General features: G+C 44.4%; 2 protein-coding genes across 12 annotated transcripts in view; one reads left to right on the top strand and one right to left on the bottom strand.

Annotated features, from left to right (window-relative positions):
- Window positions 1-13,031, bottom strand: part of LOC144321881 (uncharacterized) — a 34,309-nt gene extending 21,278 nt beyond the window's left edge. For 6 of the 9 annotated variants that reach the window (XM_077911203.1, XM_077911204.1, XM_077911205.1 and 3 more), the window contains exons 1-2: window positions 8,410-10,342; window positions 2,853-3,031 (exon numbers count right to left, since the gene is read on the bottom strand). In XM_077911203.1, the coding sequence (XP_077767329.1) occupies window positions 2,853-3,031; window positions 8,410-8,814 (584 nt within the window). In that variant the 5' untranslated portion in view covers window positions 8,815-10,342. The other 3 variants (XR_013387386.1, XM_077911202.1, XM_077911208.1) reach the window with 3 other exon arrangements.
- Window positions 13,032-13,107: 76 nt separating this feature from the next.
- The window catches only part of LOC144321877 (olfactory receptor 1f45-like), a 69,493-nt gene continuing 58,089 nt past the window's right edge, over window positions 13,108-24,511 (top strand). For 2 of the 3 annotated variants that reach the window (XR_013387370.1, XM_077911196.1), the window contains exon 1: window positions 13,213-13,738. The gene's annotated coding sequence lies outside the window, so the exon portion shown is untranslated. Of the gene's footprint in view, window positions 13,192-13,212; window positions 13,739-24,511 lie in introns of those variants that run through there. The other variant, XM_077911197.1, reaches the window with a different exon arrangement.

Raw genomic sequence — 24,511 nt, 5'->3', positions numbered from 1 at the left:
TTGTATAGGTGTGTAAATATCTTCATGTGAAAATCCAACAATTGTTTAGCAAGAATTGTCTTTTTCCTTCATGAATCTGGCTAATACTTATAAACTCTTTAAAAGATTTTTATTTGAGCAGGGGTGGCAGGTGGGCGCTGGGGGGAAAGCATGAATGAACGAGTGCACAAACAGAGGGGTAGAGGGAGAAGCAGACTCCATGTTGAGCAGGGAGCCGGATGTGGGGCTCAATCCCAAACCCTTGAGATCATGATCCAAGCCAAAGACAGATGCTTAACTGACTGAGGCACCGAGGTCCCCCAAGATTTATCAGTTTTATCTTTTTCAGCTCTTACTTTCATTGATCTTCCTGAGGTGGGTTTTTGTTTTTTGTGTTTTTTAAAATTCTATTCCCTTCTTTCTACTAACCTTGGGCTTTGTTCTTTTCTACTTCCTTTAGATTTAAGGTGACACTGTATATTGGAGATTTTGTTTCTTGTACTGCTATAAACTTCTCTCATAGAACTGCTTTTTTTGTGTCCCAAGATTTTTTTTTTCTTTCTTTCTTTCTTTCTTTATTTTTTTAAATTTATTTTTTATTGGTGTTCAATTTACTAACATACAGAATAACCCCCAGTGCCCGTCACCCATTCACTCCCACCCCCCGCCCTCCTCCCCTTCCACCACCCCTAGTTCGTTTCCCAGAGTTAGCAGTCTTTACGTTCTGTCTCCCTTTCTGATATTTCCCACACATTTCTTCTCCCTTCCCTTATATTCCCTTTCACTATTATTTATATTCCCCAAATGAATGAGAACATATAAATAATGTTGCCCAAGATTTTGGAACAGTGTTTCCATTTACATTTGTCTCAAGGTTTTTTGGTTTTCTTTACTTTCTCTTTGGTTTCTTCATTGACCCCCTTTGTTTAGTAGCATGCTGTTTAACCTCCTGTTTGTATCTTTTCAGGTTTTTATTCCTTTCAATTTCTAGTTTCTTAGGATTGTGGTGGGAAAAGATGCTTATAGGATTTCTATCCTCCTAAATTTAAGACTTGTTTCGTGGCCTAATGTGTTCTACAACAAAAGACTCATGGCAGTCACACTTTGTTTTGAAGGGGGAAAAGCAACACTTTATGGATGTTATAAAAATCTAATAGAAACAAAGAAGAAAAGGGAAATCTGTGTATAGGTGAGGGCAACAGTAAGCAGTAAAGAATAAGACAGAATTAAATCAAATCAGGTACTTAAAACATCTAACCTCATCAGCTGGGGAAACCCCGTGGAGACCGCCAAGCTGGAATCCCAATGAGAGGTCTGGGTGGAGCATCCTTCCCTCAGGTGAGACTTCTAACTGACTATCCCTATAAGGACTGTATTTATAGGGAAATGATGGGATCTGAAGGTAAATATTTGCTTGCTTATGTGTAGTACAGAGCTAGCTGCATTCCTGTGTTATCATGTCTTTACATATTCAAGGACCCTGGGCTGGATATGCTGGTCTCCTCTCCTGGATTCCATTCTGGGGGTTGGAGCAGGAGGGAATGTGAGGCAAGATTGACCTCTCTTGGCGTCCAGACCAGAAGGGCCAGTTCTGACCTGGAGGCCAGATAATGTCAACTAACTAGGCTCCCAAGGTCACTTATACAGCACAAGTCTCACAAACCACATGCTTTAGTTCACATGTGTATGTGCAAGTTGGGTGGCTGGTTATAACAGGACAACTCACAGAAACCTCATTCCATACCATATGACCTCTCCTGGAGAATGTCCCACACGCACTTGAAAAGAATGTGTATTCTGGTTTTAGATGGAATGTTCTTTATAGATCAGTTAGGACCATCTAGTCTAATGTGCCATTCAAAGCCATGGTTTCTTGACTTTCCCCCTCAACCTGGATGATCTATCCACTGATATGTGGGGTGTTAAAGTCCCTTATTGTTTTTGTTTTTTCTTCTCCCCCAGTTTGCAGGATGGGTGTAAGGAAAACCCACTGTCTCTGTGCCTGGGAGAACTGTGCCTATTTTCAGTCTTTTAGAGAAAATTTCAACTCCCGATTTACTGGTATGTTTACAGACATCACTTAAACATCAGCGGTGAGACCAAATGATGAAACGTTGCTTTATATGTTAGGGCTTTCCAGTTCACTGTTACCTCTACTTGTGGTGGATGATAGTTTTCCTCTCTTGTCTCTCCTAGCAAAGAGTCAAATTAACATCTGCAGAATAGATGAGAGGACTGAAAAATGTCGTGGGGCACCTGACTATCTCGTACTGTGACTGCAATAAAGCTGCCAAGGGTTATGTTTAATTTGGGGGCCTTTGAAAAGTTAGCTTACCCCATGAGGCCCCTGGAGGAACAACCCCAGTGGCGGGGCCAGCTCTGGAGCCCTGGAGTCAGCCCCCGCAGTAACTCCAGAGCTCTCGGTCTGCAGGGCCTGGAGGCTCCGGGGCGGGGCCGCTGATCTGCTCAGCTGGGGCAGGAGCGTCCTCGCGGTCCTGGGCCCTCCCGGCCTCTGCCTGTCCCGGGGGAGGCCGGATCCTGGGCTGTGTCCCGGCGCCCTGTGCTCCGGGGCCTGCGCTGTTGGATTCGTGCTCCCGCCCCGCAGCCCCCTCCGCGGAGCCGCCCCCGAGCCCCTCCGAGCTGCTCCGGGTCCCGCCGTGTGCGCTGCAGCCCTTAGGGAGCTCGGCGCACTCTCCTGGGTCCTGCTCCAACCCCCCGCGAGCCCCTTTCCCCCGGGAAGGTCGGTGCAGCTCCTGCTCCTCCGGGACGGGGCTCTCCTGTCCTGGGGACACTCGCCCCGGCCTCAGCCCGGCTCCTTGCGGGGCCCCTCCCCCTTGGAGGCCTTTTGTTTCTTTATTTTTCCGTCTTCCTACCTGATAGAAGCGGGAACTCTTCTCACTGTAGCTGTTCCAGCTGGTCTCTCTTTAAATCTCAGGCCGAATTCGTAGATTTTCAGGAAAATTTGAAGGTTTTCTAGGTAATTTGGTGGGGACAGGTGACTCGGGGACCCCACTTTTCTGCTATCTTGCCCCAGTTTCTCTGATAATTGAATCTAAATTCAAGAGACAACAGCAATGTTAATTGCAAAGGAGTATTTTTATATTTGAAGGTGGAGGTTTGAGGGTGTTTGAATATAATGCCCCTGTTATCAAAGAGTTTATTTGTATGCCACATTGAATAGCAACAGTTCTCAAAGTTGACAACTGGAAAAGTGTTCAAACCTATTTTTCTTCAGTTAAATTGGGTGATTACCATCAATCTAGGATTGCTAAGAAGTGTTTTTGGTTTGTGTAGAATTTGAGCTCTCTTAAGAATTTGTTTTAAAGGTACATATACTTTGTGTAACGATTTCTGGGCATGTTTAACCTGGGTGAGAAAACCATGGTGCTGTTTAATGTAAATAGATGGATATAAGATTGGACCAATACTTGATGTGTACAATTTTAGTATGTAGGGGTTTTGTGCTTTTTTAAAAATGTTCAATTTGAAAATAAGTAAAATAAGTAAATTCCAGTTAACATACACTGTAATATTAGTTTCAGGTATGTTGTCTTGTTTTGTTTACCCATTCAGCTACCCTATGTCTTTTGGACCATTTAGACCATTTACATTTAAAGTAATTATTGATAGGTAGGTACTTATTGCCAATTTGTTTCCTGGTATTTTTATTCTAGATTTTACTGGGGGGGGGGGGGGCGGGGGCGGAGGAAGCACCTGAGCCTGAATTGGCAGGGAGAGGCAGAGGGAGGAAGAAGCAGACTCCTGAGAGCCTGACATGGGGCTTGATCCCAGGCATCATGACTGGAGCCAAAGGCAGATGCTTAACTTACTTGCACCACCCAAGCACCCCTCTGGTTGTCTTATTTAAACCAAGGCAGTTGTTTTTATTTTTAGCTTTTTTTTTTTATGTATATAATTAAAGCATCTTTGAAATTAAGTGCTCACAAGTAGGCATAAAATGCCACAACTCCCACAACTGTGATAACTAATGCCACTGTTGCTTTGCAGTTCATAAAACTGCTTTCCAGTTGTCTTCACACCTGATAGAGCTGGGGGTTATTCACATCTTACAGATAAGAGAACCAAAAATCTACTAGTAAGTGGCAGCACAGGACCCTACCCTGTTCTTCTCACTTTTTCTATATTGTTTCCATTACACTAAATCACCTCCTAACATTTCTCTTAAGTGCACTCCTTAATCCCCAGCACTTGTTTCACCTATCCTCCCTACCCACCTCTCTGATTACCATCAGTTCTCTATAGCTAGCTAAGAGTCTGTTTCTTGATTGTCTCTCTTTTCTTTGCTCATTTTTGTTTCTTAAATTCCACATATGAATGAAACCATATAGTCTTTCTGGTGGGGAACCAGCTGCACAGCCCATCTGAGAACTGAATCTCGTAGCACTGGGGATATGGGAGGTCTTGAGTCTGCACACTGACTCTTGACCACATTGTTCTCCGGATACAGCTCCTCAGCTCTAGCCTCCTGGAGTCAATAGCCTCCCGGAGTCATATTTACCTTTTGAAGTAAATATGTTTTTCTCTGCTTCGCAAATTAATCATTCCTATAGCCAATCTGCTAACTCTATTAATAAACACTGGAGGAGACAGAGCCTTGGGGTCCAGGTCTCAGTCTCCATCCCCAAGATTAAAATTCAGTGACCCTGCGAGTCTGTTCATATCCTTGTATCCAGCTATCCTGGCTCTGTGGCACTTTCTTTCTTTTTTTTTTGGGGGGGGGGGGGAACTGTAAAGTTTATTTATTTATTTATTTATTTATTTATTTATTTATTTATTTTATTGGTGTTCAATTTACTAACATACAGAATAACCCCCAGTGCCCGTCACCCATTCACTCCCACCCCCCGCCCTCCTCCCCTTCCAACACCCCTAGTTCGTTTCCCAGAGTTAGCAGTCTTTACGTTCTGTCTCCCTTTCTGGAATTTCCCACACATTTCTTCCCCCTTCCCTTATATTCCCTTTCACTATTATTTATATTCCCCAAATGAATGAGAACATATAATGTTTGTCCTTCTCCGACTGGCTTACTTCACTCAGCATAATACCCTCCAGTTCCATCCACGTTGAAGCAAATGGTGGGTATTTGTCATTTCTAATAGCTGAGTAATATTCCATTGTATACATACATAAACCACATCTTCTTTATCCATTCATCTTTCGTTGGACACCGAGGCTCCTTCCACAGTTTGGCTATCGTGGCCATTGCTGCTAGAAACATCGGGGTGCAGGTGTCCCGGCGTTTCACTGCATCTGTATCTTTGGGGTAAATCCCCAGCAGTGCAATTGCTGGGTCGTAGGGCAGGTATATTTTTAACTGTTTGAGGAACCTCCACACAGTTTTCCAGAGTGGCTGCACCAGTTCACATTCCCACCAACAGTGTATGAGGGTTCCCTTTTCTCCACATCCTCTCCAACATTTGTTGTTTCCTGCCTTGTTAATTTTCCCCATTCTCACTGGTGTGAGGTGGTATCTCATTGTGGTTTTGATTTGTATTTCCCTGATGGCAAGTGATGCAGAGCATTTTCTCATGTGCATGTTGGCCATGTCTATGTCTTCCTCTGTGAGATTTCTGTTCATGTCTTTTGCCCATTTCATGATTGGATTGTTTGTTTCTTTGGTGTTGAGCTTAATAAGTTCTTTATAGATCTTGGAAACTAGCCCTTTATCTGATATGTCATTTGCAAATATCTTCTCCCATTCTGTAGGTTGTCTTTGAGTTTTGTTGACTGTATCCTTTGCTGTGCAAAAACTTCTTATCTTGATGAAGTCCCAATAGTTCATTTTTGCTTTTGTTTCTTTTGCCTTCGTGGATGTATCTTGCAAGAAGTTACTATGGCCGAGTTCAAGAAGGGTGTTGCCTGTGTTCTTCTCTAGGATTTTGATGGAATCTTGTCTCACATTTAGATCTTTCATCCATTTTGAGTTTATCTTTGTGTATGGTGAAAGAGAGTGGTCTAGTTTCATTCTTCTGCATGTGGATGTCCAATTTTCCCAGCACCATTTATTGAAGAGACTGTCTTTCTTCCAATGGATAGTCTTTCCTCCTTTATCGAATATTAGTTGACCATAAAGTTCAGGGTCCACTTCTGGATTCTCTATTCTGTTCCACTGATCTATGTGTCTGTTTTTGTGCCAGTACCACACTGTCTTGATGACCACAGCTTTGTAGTACAACCTGAAATCTGGCATTGTGATGCCCCCAGATATGGTTTTCTTTTTTAAAATTCCCCTGGCTATTCGGGGTCTTTTCTGATTCCACACAAATCTTAAAATAATTTGTTCTAACTCTCTGAAGAAAGTCCATGGTATTTTGATAGGGATTGCATTAAACGTGTATATTGCCCTGGGTAACATTGACATTTTCACAATATTAATTCTGCCAATCCATGAGCATGGAATATTTTTCCATCTCTTTGTGTCTTCCTCAATTTCTTTCAGAAGTGTTCTATAGTTTTGAGGGTATAGATCCTTTACATCTTTGGTTAGGTTTATTCCTAGGTATCTTATGCTTTTGGGTGCAATTGTAAATGGGATTGACTCCTTAATTTCTCTTTCTTCAGTCTCATTGTTAGTGTATAGAAATGCTACTGACTTCTGGGCATTGATTTTGTATCCTGTGTGGCACTTTCTCTTACTGACTTATGTCACTTAGCATAATATTTTCTTGTTATGCCCAAGATTGCGAATCCAGGAAACCACCAAGATGCTGACACCGATGCAAGCACACAAGGGTTTATTAGCAAGCTCGGGCTTGGGTCCAAGTATACGTGTCACAGCGGAGCAGGAACTTGGACTCTGAGGTAAGTTACAGCTGGATTTTTATGGGCTGATCTAGGGGACTTCCAGAAAGGGTGGGGGAGTTTAAGGGCGTGTTCTGCAGTTTTTCCTGTAACTGAGGTAGGGTAAAGTTCAGCCCCTGGTCACAGGGACCTGAGATGGCTGCCAGAGCTAAGATGGCTGTACTTGTGCTAATGCTAAACTTGAGGTGGGATGGCCTTAACTTTCTCAGCCTCCACATTTCCCCCTCTCAGGAACCTAAGGAAGGACCCAATCATGGGTCCAGGTTGGTCTCAGCAACAAGATCCAGTGGTTGGTATTGCTGTCTGAGTACCATGAGCTGAACTGTACTGACTCTGTCTTTGACAAAAGTAACTAATCTATTGATAATGCAGGGCCCAAAGGTAAGGAGGAGAAGGAGGATAATGAGGGGCCTGGCTAGGGTGGACAGCGAGGTGGTTAACCATGGGGAATGATTGAACCATGATTCAAACCAACCTTGCTGCTGTTCTTGTTCCCATTTGCGTCTAGCCAAACCTTCTCTGACTTTTGCCATGGATTCTTGGACTATTCCTGAGTGGTCAGGTCAGTGAAGAAACAACATTCCTTGTTTAAGGCAGCACATAACCCCCCCTTGTTGTAAGAAGACCTAGTCTAATCCCCTTCTGTTTTGAAGGACAACCTCAGACAAAGATGTTAGGGAGTCTTGGAGGTGGGAAATAGAGGTTTCTATCCATTCTATGTCTAGATCGATTGCTGCTCTGAGACTGTTATAGTGGGAGTTCTGTACAGCTAGTGAAGCAATACCTGTCCCTGCACCTGCTAACCCAATTCCCAACAGCATGGCGATGGTGATAGCTGAGATGGGCTCTCTTCTATCCCATCTGTGGGTACCCACATATCTATCACCTGCTAGGTTAGGTTAAGTGGTTGATGGGGATTGGTTCTGGCATGAAGAGGACATAGCATAAGCAACATTAGTGGGGTAAGTGAGAACAGTGCAGTCTTAGCTTTAGGGGATTGTCCTTGTCTGGTTGGCTTTTCCATTCTGGAAAAAAGTCCTTGAGAACGGTGTGTGGGTCAGCTGGCCGGACGTGGGTGTAGTGGACCCAGGGAGTAATCCCGTCGACCTTGAGAGCGGTGAGAGTGGTCAGGATCACGATGTAGGGTCCCTTCCAGCAAGGTCGAAGTGTCTGGTGTTGGTATCTCCAGACATACACCCAGTCACCTGGCTGATATCGATGGGGGTCCAGGGGTGGCCCAGTCTCGTAGAGGGCTCTCAGCTTAGGCCACACCTGTTCATGGGTTCGTTGTAACATTTGGAGGGAGAAAAGGAGTTGGTGATCATCAAACTCAGCAAGTACCTCAGGTTTTAAATTGGGGATAATAGGTGGAGGAGGACCGAACATGATCTCGTAGGGGATAAGTCCCATCTTATATGGGGAGTTTTGTACCTTATATAGGGTGAAGGGGAGAAGAGTCACCCAATCCCCGCCAGTCTCTAGGGCTAATTTAGTTAAGGTCTCCTTTAATGTTCTGTTCATCCTCTCTACCCGTCCTGAGCTTTGCGGCCTATATGCACAATGTAATTTCCAATGTGCCCGAAGTACTAGTGCCACTCCCCGTGTTACCTTAGAGATGAATCCAGGTCCGTTGTCTGATCCGATCCTAACAGGAAAACCATACCCCAGTAAGATGTCTTCCAGCAGTTTCTTGGTCACGGTCTGTGCTGTTTCATGTTTGGTGGGAAATGCCTCTGTCCATCCTGAAAAAGTATCTACGAACACTAGTAAATACCTGTATCCATATTTTCCAGGTTTTACCTCCATGAAGTCCACTTCCCAGTAGGCTCCTGGGCGGTCCCCCTGGAGCTGGGTGCCCGGGTTAGATCCATGGGAGGTGGCATTAGTTAACTGGCATGCCTGGTAGCTTGCCACAATCTGCTCGATCTTTGCTCGAGAGTCTTTAATAGTGATCTTTGCATGTCGTATGAGGTCTTGCATCTTCCTTGTTCCCATAGGAGTACTCCGATGCATTTTTGGATAGGACTTGTCATCCTAGTTTCTCTGGCAGGATGATGCTGGAGTCTGTGGCCCTCCACCAGCCACACAAGCATTGGGTCATAGGCAAGTGTTTGATCCAGTGTTAAGTCAGCATCACTATAGTTGGGGGTGTCCGGCAGGATCGGAGCCCCTGGATCAGGTAGCATGGTTGCTAAGACCTGGGTCACCAAAAGGGCCACCTCCTTTGCTTTTGAATTGGCTAGCTGGTTTCCCCTGGCTACTGGTGTACCTGCCTTTTGGTGTCCTGGACAACGGATGATAGCTAGTGCCTTGGGCAGCCAGAGGGCCCTCAGGAGTTCAAGGATCTCTGTTTTGTTTTTAATAGTCTTTCCTTCCGCTGTCAGAAGCCCCCTCTCTCTGTAAAGGGCTCCGTGGATGTGAGCAGTGGCGAAGGCGTACCTGCTGTAAATGTTTATTTGTTTACCTTCTCCCATGGTTAGCGTCTTGGCCAGTGTGATCAGTTCTGCCCATTGAGCCGATGGTTCTGGCTGCCAATGGCTCTGCCCAGATGGTCTCCATTTCCGTGGTTATGGCTGCCTCCACGTATCTGATTCCTTCTCAGACAAAACTGCTGCCATCCGTGTACCAGGTGGCGTCTGCGTTCGGCAGTGGCTGGTCCTGGAGATCAGCTTTGATTCTGTGCACCTGTGCCAAAATTTCTTGACAGTCATGCAAAGGGGCGGTGAGGGAGTAGCATTGCTGGATTCAGGGTTGTTGGTGGCTTGAATAAAATTCTGGTGGGGTTCAGCAGTAGGCTCTGATAATGAGTGAGATGGGCATTGCTGATCCAGCGGTCTGGGGGCTGTTTGAGTACCCCTTCAATAGCATGTGGTGTGGTACCATGCAGGGCATGCCCCATGGCCAGTTTGTCTGCGTCCTTGACCATAGTGGCCACCGCGGCAATAATTTTTAAGCATGGGGGCCATCCAGCGGCCACTGTGTCCAGCTTTTTGGAGAGCTAGGCTATGGGTCTCTTCCAGGAACCTATGTACTGGACAAGGACCCCTTTTGCCACCCTGTCTTTCTTGTCCACATACAGGTAGAAGGGCTTGGTTGGTCGGGCAACCCGAGAGCCAGGGCAGACAGCAAGGCCTGTTTAAGGTCATTAAAGGGTTTGTTCATGGCCTCTGTCCATTCAAAATTTTGTTGGTGCCTGGTGGCCTCATAGAAGGGTCTGGTCATCTCGGCAAAACCCGGAATTCATAATCGACAGAACCCTGCTGACCCCAGGAATTCACGTACCTGGCAGACGGTTTGCGGCTGTGGGATCCTTAGGACAGTTTCCTTCTGTGCGTCCGTCAACCATCTTTTTCCATCCTTTAATTTGTACCCAAGGTAGCTCACCTCTGCAGATCTGGGCTTTTTTAGCTGAGGCCTGGTATCCTAGAGCCGCTATTGTCTGGAGCAAGTCCCCGGTGCCTCGCAGGCATGTGTCCTGGTTCTCCACCACCAACAGGATATCCTCTACATATTGCAATAAGGTCAAATGAGGGGGGCCCAGAGTGGAACTCACCCAAGTCTTTGTGTAAGGCCTCATCAAAGATTGTCCGTGAACTTTTGAATCCTCGTGGTAGTTGAGTCCAGGTGAGCTGGCCACTGATGCCTTTCTCAGGGTCCGTCCATTCAAAGGCAAAGAGGTCTTAGCTCTTGGGTGCTAAAGGCAGGCTGAAAAAGGCGTCTTTTAAATCTAATACCATATACCAAGTTTTGTCTGGAGGCAGGGGTGGAGAGGAGGGTGTATGGGTTTGGGGCCGTAGGGTGCATAAGTCCTGGACTGGCCTGTAATTGTTAGAGTGTGGTTTCCACACCAGCAGCGAGGGAGTGTTCCATGCCGATTGGCAAGGCCTTAATATGCCCGAGTCCAGTAGTCGCTGTATGTGGGATATGATTCCTGTATGTGCTACGAGAGGCATGGGGTATTGGCGGACCCTGACAGGGTCTGCCCCCGGCTTTAGTTCTATGTATATGGCCGGTCAGTGCCGGGCCAGCCCAATTCCCCCAGTTTCTGCCCATGCTTGGGGAAATTCCTGCAGCCAACAGTCAATGTCAGTCATTGGGGCTAAGGGTGTTTGGTGGAGATGATATTTGTCCTCTAAACTCAGGACAAGCACCTGAATCAGGTGCCCCTCCTTGTTTAGGATTTTTGCCCCTTCGGGGTGGAAGCGAATTTGTGCCCCCATCTTGGTGAGCAAGTCCCATCCTAACAATGGGTAGGGACACTCAGGGATGACCATAAAGGAGTGGGATACCTGGCCCATGCCAAGATCCACAGTTCTTCGGGTAGTCCATGAGTACTGTTTGGTGCCCGTGGCCCCTTGCACCCATGAAGTCTTGCTTGCCAATTTCCCTTGGGGTTGTAATAAAACTGAGTGTTGTGCCCCAGTGTCCACTAGGAATTCAACGGGTTGCCCCTCCACTCTGAGAGTTACCCTGGGCTCAAGGAGGGATGCCGAACCCCAACTCCTAGTCATCCAGGTCCTCCATCTCCAATATCTTTGCAGGGGCCTTAGATCTTTTGTTAGGGCAGTCTTTCACCCAGTGGCCCTCTTCTTTGCAATAAGCACAGTGGTTTTTGTTCAGTTTAGGGCGCTCCTGACAGGGACCAGGGCTATCCTCCTTACCTGTCCCTGAAGCCAGCTTCTTGAGGTGCGTCCGTTTTTCCTGTGTGTCCTCCATTGTCGTGGCCAGCAGGATCTTGGCCAGGTTTCAGGTCTGCCGGTCACTTAGAGAAAGTCCAGAAGAGCAACAAACTAAACTATTTTTTTTTTCATTTATTTATGATAGTCACACACACAGAGAGAGAGAGAGAGAGAGAGAGAGAGAGAGAGGCAGAGACATAGGCAGAGGGAGAAGCAGGCTCCATGCACCGGGAGCCTGATGTGGGATTCGATCCCGGATCTCCAGGATCGTGCCCTGGGCCAAAGGCAGGCGCTAAACCGCTGCGCCACCCAGGGATCCCAACAAACTAAACTATTATAAATTTTCTGCTGCTATCATGAAGTCCTGCAAGCTCTTCTCTCCTAGTCTCTCTACTCTTTGCAATTTTCTTTTGATGTCTGGAGCAGCCTGGTTAACAAAAGCCATGATAATTGTGGCCTTTGTTTCTGGGGCTTCTGGGTTCATATGGGTGTCCTGCTTAAAAGCCTCTATGATTCTAAGAAGGCTGCTAGACTCTCCTCCTTACCTTGTCTTACATCATACACCTTGGCCAGATTGGAAGGCTTGCTCATGGCAGCCTGGAGACCTGCCATTAGAGTCTGGCGGTAGACCTGGAGTCTCTCCTTCCCTTCAGCTGAGTTGTAGTCCCAGGTAGGGCGGGATAAGAGGAAGGCAGCATTTATGAGGTCTGGGTTTTGAGTCGGCTGTCTGTCTTCTCCCAGGACAGACTTCCGGGCTTCCACCTGAATCTGTTCTCTCTTAGGTGGTGAAGAGAACCTGCAAGAGCTGTTGGCAGTCCTCCCAAGTAGGCTGGTGGGTAAAGAGAACAGTATCTAAAAGCCCGATTAGATCTCTCGGATTATCAGAACTTTGCATTCTGGGTTTTCCAATTATATAAATCACTGTTGGAGAAAGGCCAATTAACATTGGCTGCCCGCCAGTCTCATCGGGGGGATCCTATGGTGCCCGGCGAAGGGTGGTGGAGTCGGCCGGCCCGCATTAGGGGGTGGGGCTGCCCGGTGGGTCTGGCTGTGTGTCCCTGCTACTGGCCTGTGTACAGGGACTCCCTCATCAGGGAGGGGTGGGCCCCTTCTGCAGCCCCCCCCCCCGGGCCTCTAATGGGGGGGCAGAAGGGCGAAGGGGCAGTAGGTAGAGCGGTGGGAGAATCAGGGTCTCTAGGGACGAATCCTGCAAGACCGGATAAAGGGGCGTTTTGGTCTTAGAGTCAGTCTCCTTCTCAGCCTTTTGCAGGGCTAGAAGTTTGGTAGGTCCTGCTTTGGGGGGTAAAAATCGTTTTAGTCCAGGAGGGGGATTCTCAACCATGTCCTGCCAGGCCAGGATGTAGGGCACCTGGTCAGGGTGGCCATCTGATTTATCCCTGAAGATCATGGCCTTAACCTGTAAGAGAATAGGTTTGAAATTTCCCTCTCCGTATGTCTGTGCTCAGATTATGAGCTCTTTCCCTAACGTCCCAGAAGTGGGAGAGCATAAGAGACAGGGGGTGGTTTGTGTCTGCCCCCTTATGTCTCCAGTCCACACCAAGGCACAAACAGTTATGACGACACAGTAACATAAACGTTCTAGTGTGGCCGTGGAGACAAAAGAGAAAGTCAACTGAAGGGCTGGCTGTTCATAAAGGCAGTCGGCCTGTGGGAGGCCCAGAAAATTAAGGCCATTCCACCTTAAGTTCAGGTTAGCACAGGTACAGCCATCCCAGGCCCCTGTGAATTAGAGCTGAAACTTACATTACTTCAGTTACAGGAAAAAAACAGTTACAGCTTAATGCTTTAGAAAGCCCCATATTAGAATGAGAACAGAGCTCAAGCCAGTGGCAGGAAGCCCCTATTAGAATAAGAACAGAGCTCCATGCTCTCGAAAGCGCCATATCAGAATGTAAACAGAACTTGAGAAATTCCTCCAGCCCTTCTGGAGGTCCCCGAGACCAGCCCATAAAACTAAGCTGAAACCCACCTCGGGGTCCCAGTCCCTGCTCCACTGTGTGGGGTACACTTGGACGCAAGCTCGAGCTTGTTAATAAACCGTCATGTGTTTGCATCGGTGTCGGCTCCTTGGTGGTTTCTCAGATTCGCAATCTTGGGCACAACACGGCCCTCCTCACAGATGAGGACTTCGTCCTCCCAGTGGGGGCAAAGGACGTCTCCCAAGACCCCCGGTCAACAGCCTGCCAGCGCATCCGCCTAAGCCAATGTCGACCCAATACAGATTGGAATTCCTACAGGTAAAAATACAGTATTGAGTCCTCAGAGAATATGCGCGCAAAAAGTGGAAAAAGTTGAGTGCACTCACCACGCGTGGGACCCTCCAGATGGGGTCCTGGGGATCTCTCAGATCCCGGACGATCCCCCGAATATTGTGCCCAAGATTGTGAATCCGAGAAACCACCACGGAGCTGACACCCATGCAAGCACACGAGGGTTTATTAGCAAGCTCGAGCTTGGGTCCAAGTACACCCGACACAGCGGAGCAGGGACTTGGACCCCGAGGTGGGTTTCAGCTGGATTTTTATGGGCTGGTCTAGGGGATTTCCCAGAAGGGGTGGGGGAGTTTAAGAGTATGTTCTGCAGTTTTTCCTGTAACTGAGGTAGGGTAAAGTTCAGCCCCTGGTTACAGGGGCCTGAGATGGCTGCCGAAGCTAAGATGGCTGTACTTGTGCTAACGCTAAGCTTGAGATGGGATGGCCTTAATATTCTCGGCCTCCATACTCTAGCTTCATATATGTCCTTGCAAATGGCAAGATTTCATTCTATTTTATGGCTGAATAACATTCCATCATAATACATACATACTACATCTTCATCAATTGGTGGACACTTGGGCTGCTTTTATAATTTGGCTATTATAAATAATGCTGCTATAAATATACGTATGTGTGTATCCCTTTGAATTAGTGTTTTGGGGGTACATATCCAGTAGTACAATTGACAGGTTGTGGAGTAGTTCTATTTTCAATTTTTTTGAGGAACCTCTCTACTGTTCTCCAGAGTGGCTGCACCAGTTGGCATTGGTGCATGACTATTCCTTTGTCTACACATCCTCACCCAACACCATTTGGGTTGTTGATTTTAGCCATTCTGACAGGTGTGAGGTGATAGCTCATTATAGTTTTATTTGCATTTCTGTGATGGTAATGATGAACCTCTGTTTATGTGTCGGCCATCCATGTTATTTTTAGAAAAATGTTTGTCTTCATGTCTTCTGCTTTTTAAAAAAAATATTTTATCTACATATTTAAAGTGAAAGCTGGGAGAGGGGCAGAGGGAGTAGGGGAAAAAGCATCTCAAGAAAACTGCTGAGCTCGCATTAAATGTGTAAATTGCCCTGGGTAACATTGACATTTCCACAATATTAATTCTTCCAATCCATGAGCATGGAATATTTTTCCACCTCTTGTATCTTCCTCAATTACTTTCAGAAGTGTTCTGTAGTTTTGAGGGTATAGATCCTTTACCTCTTTGGTTAAGTTTATTCCTAGGTATCTTATGCTTTTGGGTGCCATTGTATCTGGGATTGACTCCTTAATTTCTCTTTCTTCAGTCTCATTGTTAGTGTATAGAAATTCCACTGACTTCTGGGCATTTATTTTGTACCCTGCCACACTGCCGAATTGCTGGATGAGTTCTAGCAATCTTGGGGTGGAGGCTTTTGGGTTTTCTATGTACAGTATCATGTCATCTGCAAAGAGGGAGTTTGACTTCTTTGCCAATTTGAATGCCTTTTATCTCTTTTTGTTGCCTGATTGCTGAGGCTAGGACTTCTAGTACTATGTTGAATAGCAGTGGTGAGAGTGGACATCCCTGTCTTGTTCCTGATCTTAGGGGAAAAGCTTCCAGTGCTTCCCCATTGAGAATGATATTTGGTGTGGGCTTTTCGTAGATGGCTTTTAAGATGCTGAGGAATGTTCCCTCTATCCCTACACTATGAAGAGTTCTGATCAGGAATGGATGCTATATTATGTCAAATGCTTTCTCTGCATCTAATGAGAGGATCATATGGTTCTTGTTTTTTCTCTTGCTGATATGATGAATCACATTGATTGTTTTACGAGTGTTGAACCAGCCTTGTGTCCCGGGGATAAATCCTACTTGGCCATGGTGAATAATTTTCTTAATGTACTGTTGGATCCTACTGGCTAGTATCTTGTTGAGAATTTTAGCATCCATGTTCATCAGGGATATAGGTCTATAATTCTCCTTTTTGGTGGGGTCTTTGTCTGGTTTTGGAATTAAGGTGATGCTGGCCTCATGGAATGAGTTTGGAAGTACTCCATCTCTTTCTATCTTGCTGAACAACTTTAGTAGAATAGGTATAGTTTCTTCTTTAAATGTTTGATAGAATTCCCCTGGGAAGCCATCTGGCCCTGGACTTTTGTGTCTTGGGAGGTTTTTGATGACTGCTTCAATTTCCTCCCTGGTTATTGGTCTGTTCAGGTTTTCTATTTCTTCCTGTTCCAGTTTTGGTAGTTTATAGTTTTCCAGAAATGCATCCATTTCTTCTAGATTGCCTAATTTATTGGCGTAAAGCTGCTCATAATAAGTTTTTAAGATCATTTATATTTCCTTGGTATTGGTGGTGATCTCTCCTTTCTCATTCATCATTTTACTAATTTGAGTCTTTTCTTTTTAAGAAGGCAGGTTAATGGTTTATACCATGGACTTTCTTCAGAGAGTTGGAACAAATCATCTTAAGATTTGTGTAGAATCAGAAAAGACCCCGAATAGCCAGGGGAATTTTTAAAAAGAAAACCATAGCTGGGGGCATCACAATGCCAGATTTCAGGTTGTGCTACAAAGCTGTAGTCATCAAGACAGTATGGTACTGGCACAAAAACAGACACATAGATCAATGGAACAGAATAGAGAATCCACAAGTGGGCCCTCATTTTTATGGTCAACTAATATTCGACAAAGGAGGAAAGACTATCCACTGGAAAAAAGACAGGCTCTTCAATAAATGGTGCTGGGAAAATTGGACATCCACATGCAGAAGAATGAAACTGGACCACTCTCTTGTACCAGACACAAAGATAAACTCAAAATGGATGAAAGATCTAAATGTGAGACAAGATTCCATCAAAATCCTAGAGGAGAACACAGGCAACACCCTTTTTGAACTTGGCCACAGTAACTTCTTGCAAGATACATCCATGAAGGCAAGAGAAACAAAAGCAAAAATGAATTATTGGGACTTCATCAAGAAAAGAAGCTTCTGCACAGCAAAAGAAACAGTCAACAAAACTAAAAGACAACCTACAGAATGGGAGAAGAGATAAAGGGCTAGTATCCAAGATCTATAAAGAACTTATGAAACTCAACAGCAAAGAAACAATCCAATCATGAAATGGGCAAAAAGACATGAACAGAAATCTCACAGAGGAAGACACAGACATGGCCAACAAGCACGTGAGAAAATGCTCCACATCATTTGCCATCAGGGAAATACAAATCAAAACCACAATGAGATACCACCTCACACCAGTGAGAATGGGGAAAATTAACAAGGCAGGAAACCACAAATGTTGGAGAGGATGTGGAGAAAGGGGAACCCTCTTGCACTGTTGGTGGGCATGTGAACTGGTGCAGCCACTCTGGAAAACTGTGTGGAGGTTCCTCAAAGAGTTAAAAATAGAACTGCCCTACCACCCAGCAATTACACTGCTGGGGATTTACCCCAAAGATACAGATGCAGTGAAACGCCAGGACACCAGCACCCCGATGTTTCTAGCAGCAATGTCCACAATAGCCAAACTGTGGCAGGAGCCTCAGTGTCCATCGAAAGATGAATGGCTAAAGATGTGGTTTATGTATACAATGGAATATTACTCAGCCATTAGAAACGACAAATACCCACCATTTGCTTCGACGTTGATGGAACTGGAGGGTATTATGCTGAGTGAAGTAAGTCAATCAGAGAAGGACAAACATTATATGTTCTATTCATTTGGGGAATATAAAAAAACAGTGAAAGGGAATAAAGAGGAAAGGAGAGAAAATGAGTGGGAAATATCAGAAAGGGAGACAGAACATGAGAGACTCTTAACTCTGGGAAATGAACAAGGGCAGTGGAAAGCTAGGTGGGTTGGGGGTGGGGGTGAGTGGGTGATGGACACTGTGGGGGGGGGGGGCCTTGATGAGATGAGCACTGGGTGTAATGCTATATGTTGGCAAATTGAACAATAATAATAAAAAGAAAAACTGCTGAGCTGGATGGGAGGTTTGATCCCACAACCCTGAGATCATGACCTGAGCCAAAGTTAAGAGTTGGACACTTGACCAACTGAGCCACCCAGGCAATGTGGGAAACCAAATAACAAGAATTTGTAGATACAACTAAGTGTCTATACCTGCAGCCCACTGACAAATACTTGAGGCAGGCAGAGCATGTTGTTACAGGAAGCTCCCAATTGTCTTAATGTTAATGCCTTGCTAGAGGGAAAAACAAGCATAGTTTGACAATAGCAAGGACTCCTATATCCTGTGGGTCCTCTTTAGCATATGAAAATCCTTTTGAAACTTCCCTTATCTTTACTTCTCCCAACCCCAGAGTAGTATATAATCAGTTGTTCCTCACAATCCCAAAGCAGCTCCTTCTGTCCAGGAGTCCTGTCCCTGTGCTTTAATAAAACCACCATTTTGCACCAAAGACGTCTCAAGAATTCTTTCTTGGCCATCAGCTCTGGACCCTACCAACCTTACCAAAAACCTTTCAAAAACTACGTTCCAGGGCAGCCCGGGTTGCTCAGTGGTTTAGCACTTCCTTCAGCCCAGGGTGTGATCCTGGAGACCCAGGATCCAGTCCCATGTTGGGCTCCCTGCATGGAGCCTGCTTCTCCCTCTGCCTGTGTCTCTGCCTCTCTCTCTCCTTGTGTCTCTCATGAATAAATAAAATCTTAAAAAAAAAACAAAAAACAAAAAAAAAAAAACAAAAACCTACGTTCCAGGCACCTCTCTTCTGCCAATTTTTTTGGGGGTGTTGAGTTTGATAAATTCTCATAGATCTTTGGATACTAACCCTTTACCAGAAATGTAATTTGCAAATATTTTCTCCCATTCCGTAGGTTGCCTTTCAGCTTTCTTGTTTCCATTACTATGCCGAAGCTTTTTACTTTGAGGTCCCAATAGTTTATTTTTGCTTTTGTTTCCCTTACCTCAGGGGATCTCTAGAAGGAAGTTGCTATGGCTGATGTCAAAGAAGTTACTGCCTGTGTTTTCTAGGATTTTTGTGGTTTCAGGTCTCACATTAAGGTCCTTAATCCATTTGGAGTTATTTTTGTGTTTGGTATAAGAATATGTTCCAGTTGCATTCTTCTGCAGTTTTCCTAGCACCATTTGTTGAAGAGATTGTCCCTTTCCCATTTGATATTCTTTCCTGCTTTCTCAAAGATTAATTAACTACTACAGCTTTGTAGTATAACCTTGAAGTCTGGAATTGTGAAAGCTCCAACTTTGCTTTTCTTTTTCAAGATTGCCTTGGTTATTTGTGGTTCTATACAAATTTTAGAATTGTTTTAGCTCTGAAAAAAAAATTCTGTGTTGGTATTTTGATAGGGAATGTATTAAATTTGTAGATTGTCTTGGGTAGTATGGAAGAACATTGTTAAATTGTCCAATCCATGAACATGGAATGTTTTTTCATTTCTTTGTCTTCAGTTTCTTTCATCAGTATCTTATAGTTTTCAGAATACAAGTCTCTCCCCTCTTTGGTTAAGTTTATTCCTATTCTTATTTTGGGTACAACTGTAAATGGGACTGTTTTATTAATTTCTGCTCCTTAATTGTTGGTGTATAGAAACACAACAGATTTCTGTAAACTGATTTTTGTATCCTGCAACTTTACTGAATTCATCTATCAGCTGTAGCAGGGTTTTTTTGGTGGTCTTTTGGGTTTTCTATATAGAATGTCATCTGCAAGATGTGAAAGTTTTACTTTTTCCTTACTGATTTGGATACCTTTTATTTCTGCTTGTTTTACTTCTGTGGCTAGGACTTCTAGTATCTTGTTGAATAGAAGTGGTAAAAGTGGACATCTCTGTCCTGTTTGTGACCTTAGGGGGGAAAGCTCTGTCTTTCCCCTTTAAGGATGATGTTCACTGTTGGTTTTTCATAGATGACCTTATTATGTTGAACTATGTTCCTGCTAAACCTATGTTGCAGAAGGTTTCTATCATGAATGGATGTTGTACTTTGTCAAATGCTTTTCCTGCATCTTCTGAAAGAATCGTATGGTTCCTATACTTTTTTTTATTAATGTGATATCATGTTGATTGATATCAACATATTGAATGATGCTTGCAGCCCAGGAATGAATCCTACTTGATGGTTTTAAGGTGTTTTTTTGTTTGTTTTTTTCCGATTTGCTAGTATTTGTTGAGGATTTTTGCATGTTTATCAGGGATATTGGCCTGTTGTGTTCTTTTAGTGGTGTCTTTATCTGTTTTTTTGGAATCAGGATAATGCTGGCCTCATAGAATGAATTTGAAATTTTTCCTTCCTTTTCTATCTTTTGGAGATAGGTAGAATAGGTATTTGAGAAGAATAGGTATTAACTTTTCTTTGGTAGAATTCCCCTATGAAGCCATCTAGCCCTGGAGTTTTGTTTGTTGGGAGTTTTTGATTATGGATTCAATTTCTTTGCTGGTTCTCAGTCTGTTCAAATTTTCCATTTCTTCCTGTCTTTTTTTTTTTTTTTTTTAGATTTGTATTTATTCATGAGAGACACACAGAGAGAGGCAGAAACCTAGGCAGAGGGAGAAGCAGGATCCCTTCAGGGAGCCTGATGGAGGACTCAATCCTAGGACCCCAAGATCTCGACCTGAGCTAAAGGCAGATGCTTAACCACTGAGCCACCCAGGTGTCCCCATCTTGATGTTTTTAAATCAGTTTTGTAAACTTGTTTTCCTGTGAACTGCTTCTTAAGTCATTACCTGTTGGGCAGGCTGAGAGACAGGGGCACCCAAAATGGCGGACATCTCAAATTGGGTCAAGATGGCTGATCTTCCCGCCAAAGCAGCCGTGACCACACATCGTCTCCAGTAAATCGAAACCTAGACGGGAAATGAAACTTTCCATTGGACTTCCCAGCCAGGGGCCACCCCCTCAACGTCTGGACTTTCCCCACCCCCAGCCAATCACCTAGGGACACGGTGCTCCCTTGCTAATTTGGCAAGAGACCCACCTGGATCCAGACCTGGAACCAATAAGTCTTTTAAAAAAAAAAAAAAAAAAAAAAAAACTCGCACTCCGCACCCCGCCGACCTCCCTGACTCTCCTCTGCAGAGTCGCGGAACCTCACCGGAGGGCACTGGTAATAAGGCTCATCCTACGGATCGCTTTGCCTTGGGGTCTCCATTCGCCTAAAAAAACCCTTACATTACCTATTTTTCGTTACATGTTTTTACTCCAACTTTTAAAAAATATTTTATTTATTCATGAGAGACACATAGAGGGAGGCAGAGACCTAGGGAGAGGGAGAAGCAGGCTCCCTAGGGGGAGCCCCAAGTGGGACTGAATCCCTGGGATCATACCCTGAGCCGCTCAGGTACCTCCTCTTCTTGTTTGTTTTGATAGTTTATATATTTCTAGGAATGTATCCATTTTTCTAGTTTTTCCTTATATTATAATTTCTGTGGTGTTGGTGGAGTTTTTGACTTTCATTTGTGATTTTACTTGAGTCTTTTCCCTTTTTTCTTGAGAAGTCTGGCTAAAAGTTTACCAATTTTTTTTTTTTTTTTCAAAGAACCAGCTCCTGGTTTCATTGATCTGTTTTGTTGTGTGCAAATTATTATATTATGTATTTCTGGTCTAAACTTTATTTCCTTCCATCTGCTGGTTTTAGGTTTTGTTGTTTTTCTAGTTCCTTTAGGTGTGAGGGTAGGTGGTTTGAGATGTTGTTTTCTTCTTGGGGAAGGCTTGTCTTGCTGCATACTTCCTGTTGGGCTGGTGAGACTGGGGACCCCACAACAGCCGACCCGAGGCCAGCAACCTCCCAATAAGACCACCTTGCCGCCCTACCTTAGCACACAAAGACCGGTAACCCTTGCCCTAACTGGAATGCAGCCCTACCCCCATCTTCCCGCCAACACCACCTTACCTCCCTACCCTAACTTAGCTTACAAAGACCTGGAACCCTTGCCCTAATCAGAATGCCGCAGTGCCCCCATCTGGAAACTCTTTATAGAAACCCTGCAGTTTGCCTGGGTGCGACTTCCCTGACTCAAGCCCCTTTGAGTCCCGAGTTATGGAACCTCACCCAGGTTCCTCACCTTCCCCATTAAAGCACTCTTGAACCTACTGCCTGGCTCTGCCGTTTTTTGTTTTTGTTTTTGTTTTAATTTTAATTTCTCTCCCATTCATTTGGGAAAAACCTAACACTTCCCTCTTAGAACTGCTTTTGCTGCATTCCAAAGGTTTTGGACCATTGTGGTTTTGTTTCCATGGAAACAAATGAAACATTTCATTTGTTCAGCTTGATTTTTCATTTGTTTGGCTTTTTTTTTTTTTTCTCCCCATATCCATTTGTGTGATAAATGTTTTTCCATCTCTTTACCTTAATTACCTTAATCTGCATGTGTCTTTATGTGTCTAAAATGAGTCTCTTATGGGCATCATATGTATGGGTCTTGCTTTTTTTTTTTTTTAATACATTCTGTCACCCTATGTCTGATTGGTGTGTTCAGTCCATTTACATTCAAAGTAATTATTGAAAGATATGTATTGTCATTTTGTTACTTGTTTCTGAAGATTTCCTGATCCTTTTTTGGTTCTCTTTCATGGCTTGCTGATTTTCTTTGGTGAAATATTTGGATTTCTTTCTCTTTGCATATTTTAGTGGTTTTTGACTACCAGGTTTGTATATAACCTCTTCTGCAGATACCAGTCTATATTACATTGATGGTCATTTAAGTTTGTACACATTCTTTGCTCCTTTCCTCTCCATGTTTTTATTTTGTGAGTTTAACTGATTTTCTACAGAAATAAACCATTTTTACTGTTTTTGTTTCCTGTCATTTTACTGTTACTTTTGGTCTCTCCTTTTCACTCAGAGTCCCCTTTACTATTTCTTGCAGGGCTGATTTAGTGGTCACAAACTTTTTTAGTTTTTGTTTGGGAAACTTTCTAGTCCAATGATAGCCTTGTTAGAATATTCTTGACTACAGATTTTTCCCATTCATCACTTTGAATATATCATACCCCTCCCTTCTGGCTGTCCATGTTTCTGCTGAAAAAAAAAATCTTCTATTAACTTTATGCATCTTCCTTTGTAAATTACTGTTTTTTGTCTTGCTGCTTTTAAAATTCATCACTATATTTTGCCAATTTAATTATAGTATGTCTTGGTATGGGTATGCTTCTATTGATTTTTGATGGGAGTTCTCTGTAGCTCCTGGATCTGGATGTCTGTCTTAGGAAAAATTTCAAATTTTCTGCCCCCCTTTCTCTTTTCCTGAAACTCCTATAATACAAATGTGATTATGTTTGATGGCTGCAGAGTTCCCTGGGACTAGAATGAGTTCCTATTCTCATTTTGTGCAATTCATTCTTTTGTTCAGCTTGATTTTTCCGTTACTCTATATTCTAGATCACTAAGTTATTCCTTTGCTTCTTCCAGCCTGCTGTTCCTTCCATCAAGCATGTTTTCATTTCATTTATTGTTCACTTTATCTGTTATTCTGTAGTTCTATGTTAAGGATCTCACTTGTCTTAAGTGATCATCGCTTTAAATTTACTATCAGTCATATTACTTATGTGTTTCACTTAGATCTCTGGTTGGTGGCCTAATCCTGTTCTTTCACTTGGGATAAATTTGTCTCCTCATTTTGTCTGCCCCTCTGTCTGTTTCCCTCTGTTAATCAGTTATGGGGGCACCTGGGTGGCTCAGTAAATTGAGTTTCTGACTCCTGATTTCAGCTCAGGTCATGATCTCAGGGTCCTGGGATCAAGCCCTGCATTGGGCTCCATGCTCAGTGGTGAGTCTGCTTGAGAGTCTCTCTCCCTCTCAGCTATGTCTTCTGCTCATGTAAAGTAATGACTTTATAGAGAGATCCTGGAGTGCAGCATCCCCTGTTTACCAGAACCTGGCACTTTAGAAGAGTATCCTACGTGTGTTGCTTATACCTTGCTGTTGTGTCTGAATCCCTTTTCTTTTCAATGCTGCCATCTGTACTATCTGCCTGTTGTGGGCTGTCTTTGCTCTCTGTTATTGGGATATAGGTAGGCCAGCTCTGAGGGGCTATGCCCACTGGGGAACTTGAGAATGGGGTGGCAGTGTTAGCAAAATTTGTGCTAGGCCACTAGTCCTATGCTAGATACCCTAAGCACTATGGGCACCAGGGACTGTGCATCTGGCAGCTGGGGTACACAGCAATGGCTGAGCACAGGTGGGTCTGGTGTACAACAGGAGCTGGGGGCACGTGGCCCTGCAACAGTGCACAGTACTGGCTGTGCACCTGGTGGCTATGTGGGGTGCATGTGTGGTGTTGGCTGGTCATGGCACATTGGCTGGATGCAGTGTGGGACAGCTGTGTACCTCATGGCTATGTAGGGTAGGTCACAAGATTTGCCCCAATCCCAGGACCAAGGCTAGTAGGGTCGGAGTGGGTAAGTCCATCAGAGATCTCATGAGTGTGGCACACTGCTAGGAGATTAAATACCAAGTATCTGCAGCCGTGCTTCCCACAGGTGGCTCTGTGTTTATGCTGGGAGGCAGGAAAGGAAAATGGTGCCTACCAGCTCCCTTGTTTTCCAGGAAGTACCCCAATACCTTTCAAAATCAGTGTGAACAGACAGCTCCCATTTGCCCCTGGTATTGTGTAAGCTGCTGTTTCTTTCTTTTTTTTTTTTTTTAAGATTTTATTCATGAAAGACACACACACACACACACACACACACACACACACACACACACAGAGGCAGAGACACAGACAGAGGTAGAAGCAGGCTCCATGTAGGGAGCCTGAGGTGGGATTCAATCCTGGGACTCCAGGATCACGCCCTGA

Source organism: Canis aureus, chromosome 10 (genome assembly GCF_053574225.1).
Source record: "Canis aureus isolate CA01 chromosome 10, VMU_Caureus_v.1.0, whole genome shotgun sequence".
In the NCBI taxonomy this organism is placed as follows: Eukaryota; Metazoa; Chordata; class Mammalia; order Carnivora; family Canidae; genus Canis; species Canis aureus.
The sequence above is the reverse complement of the archived record's forward strand: the minus strand, read 5'-3'. Positions and strand labels throughout refer to the sequence as shown.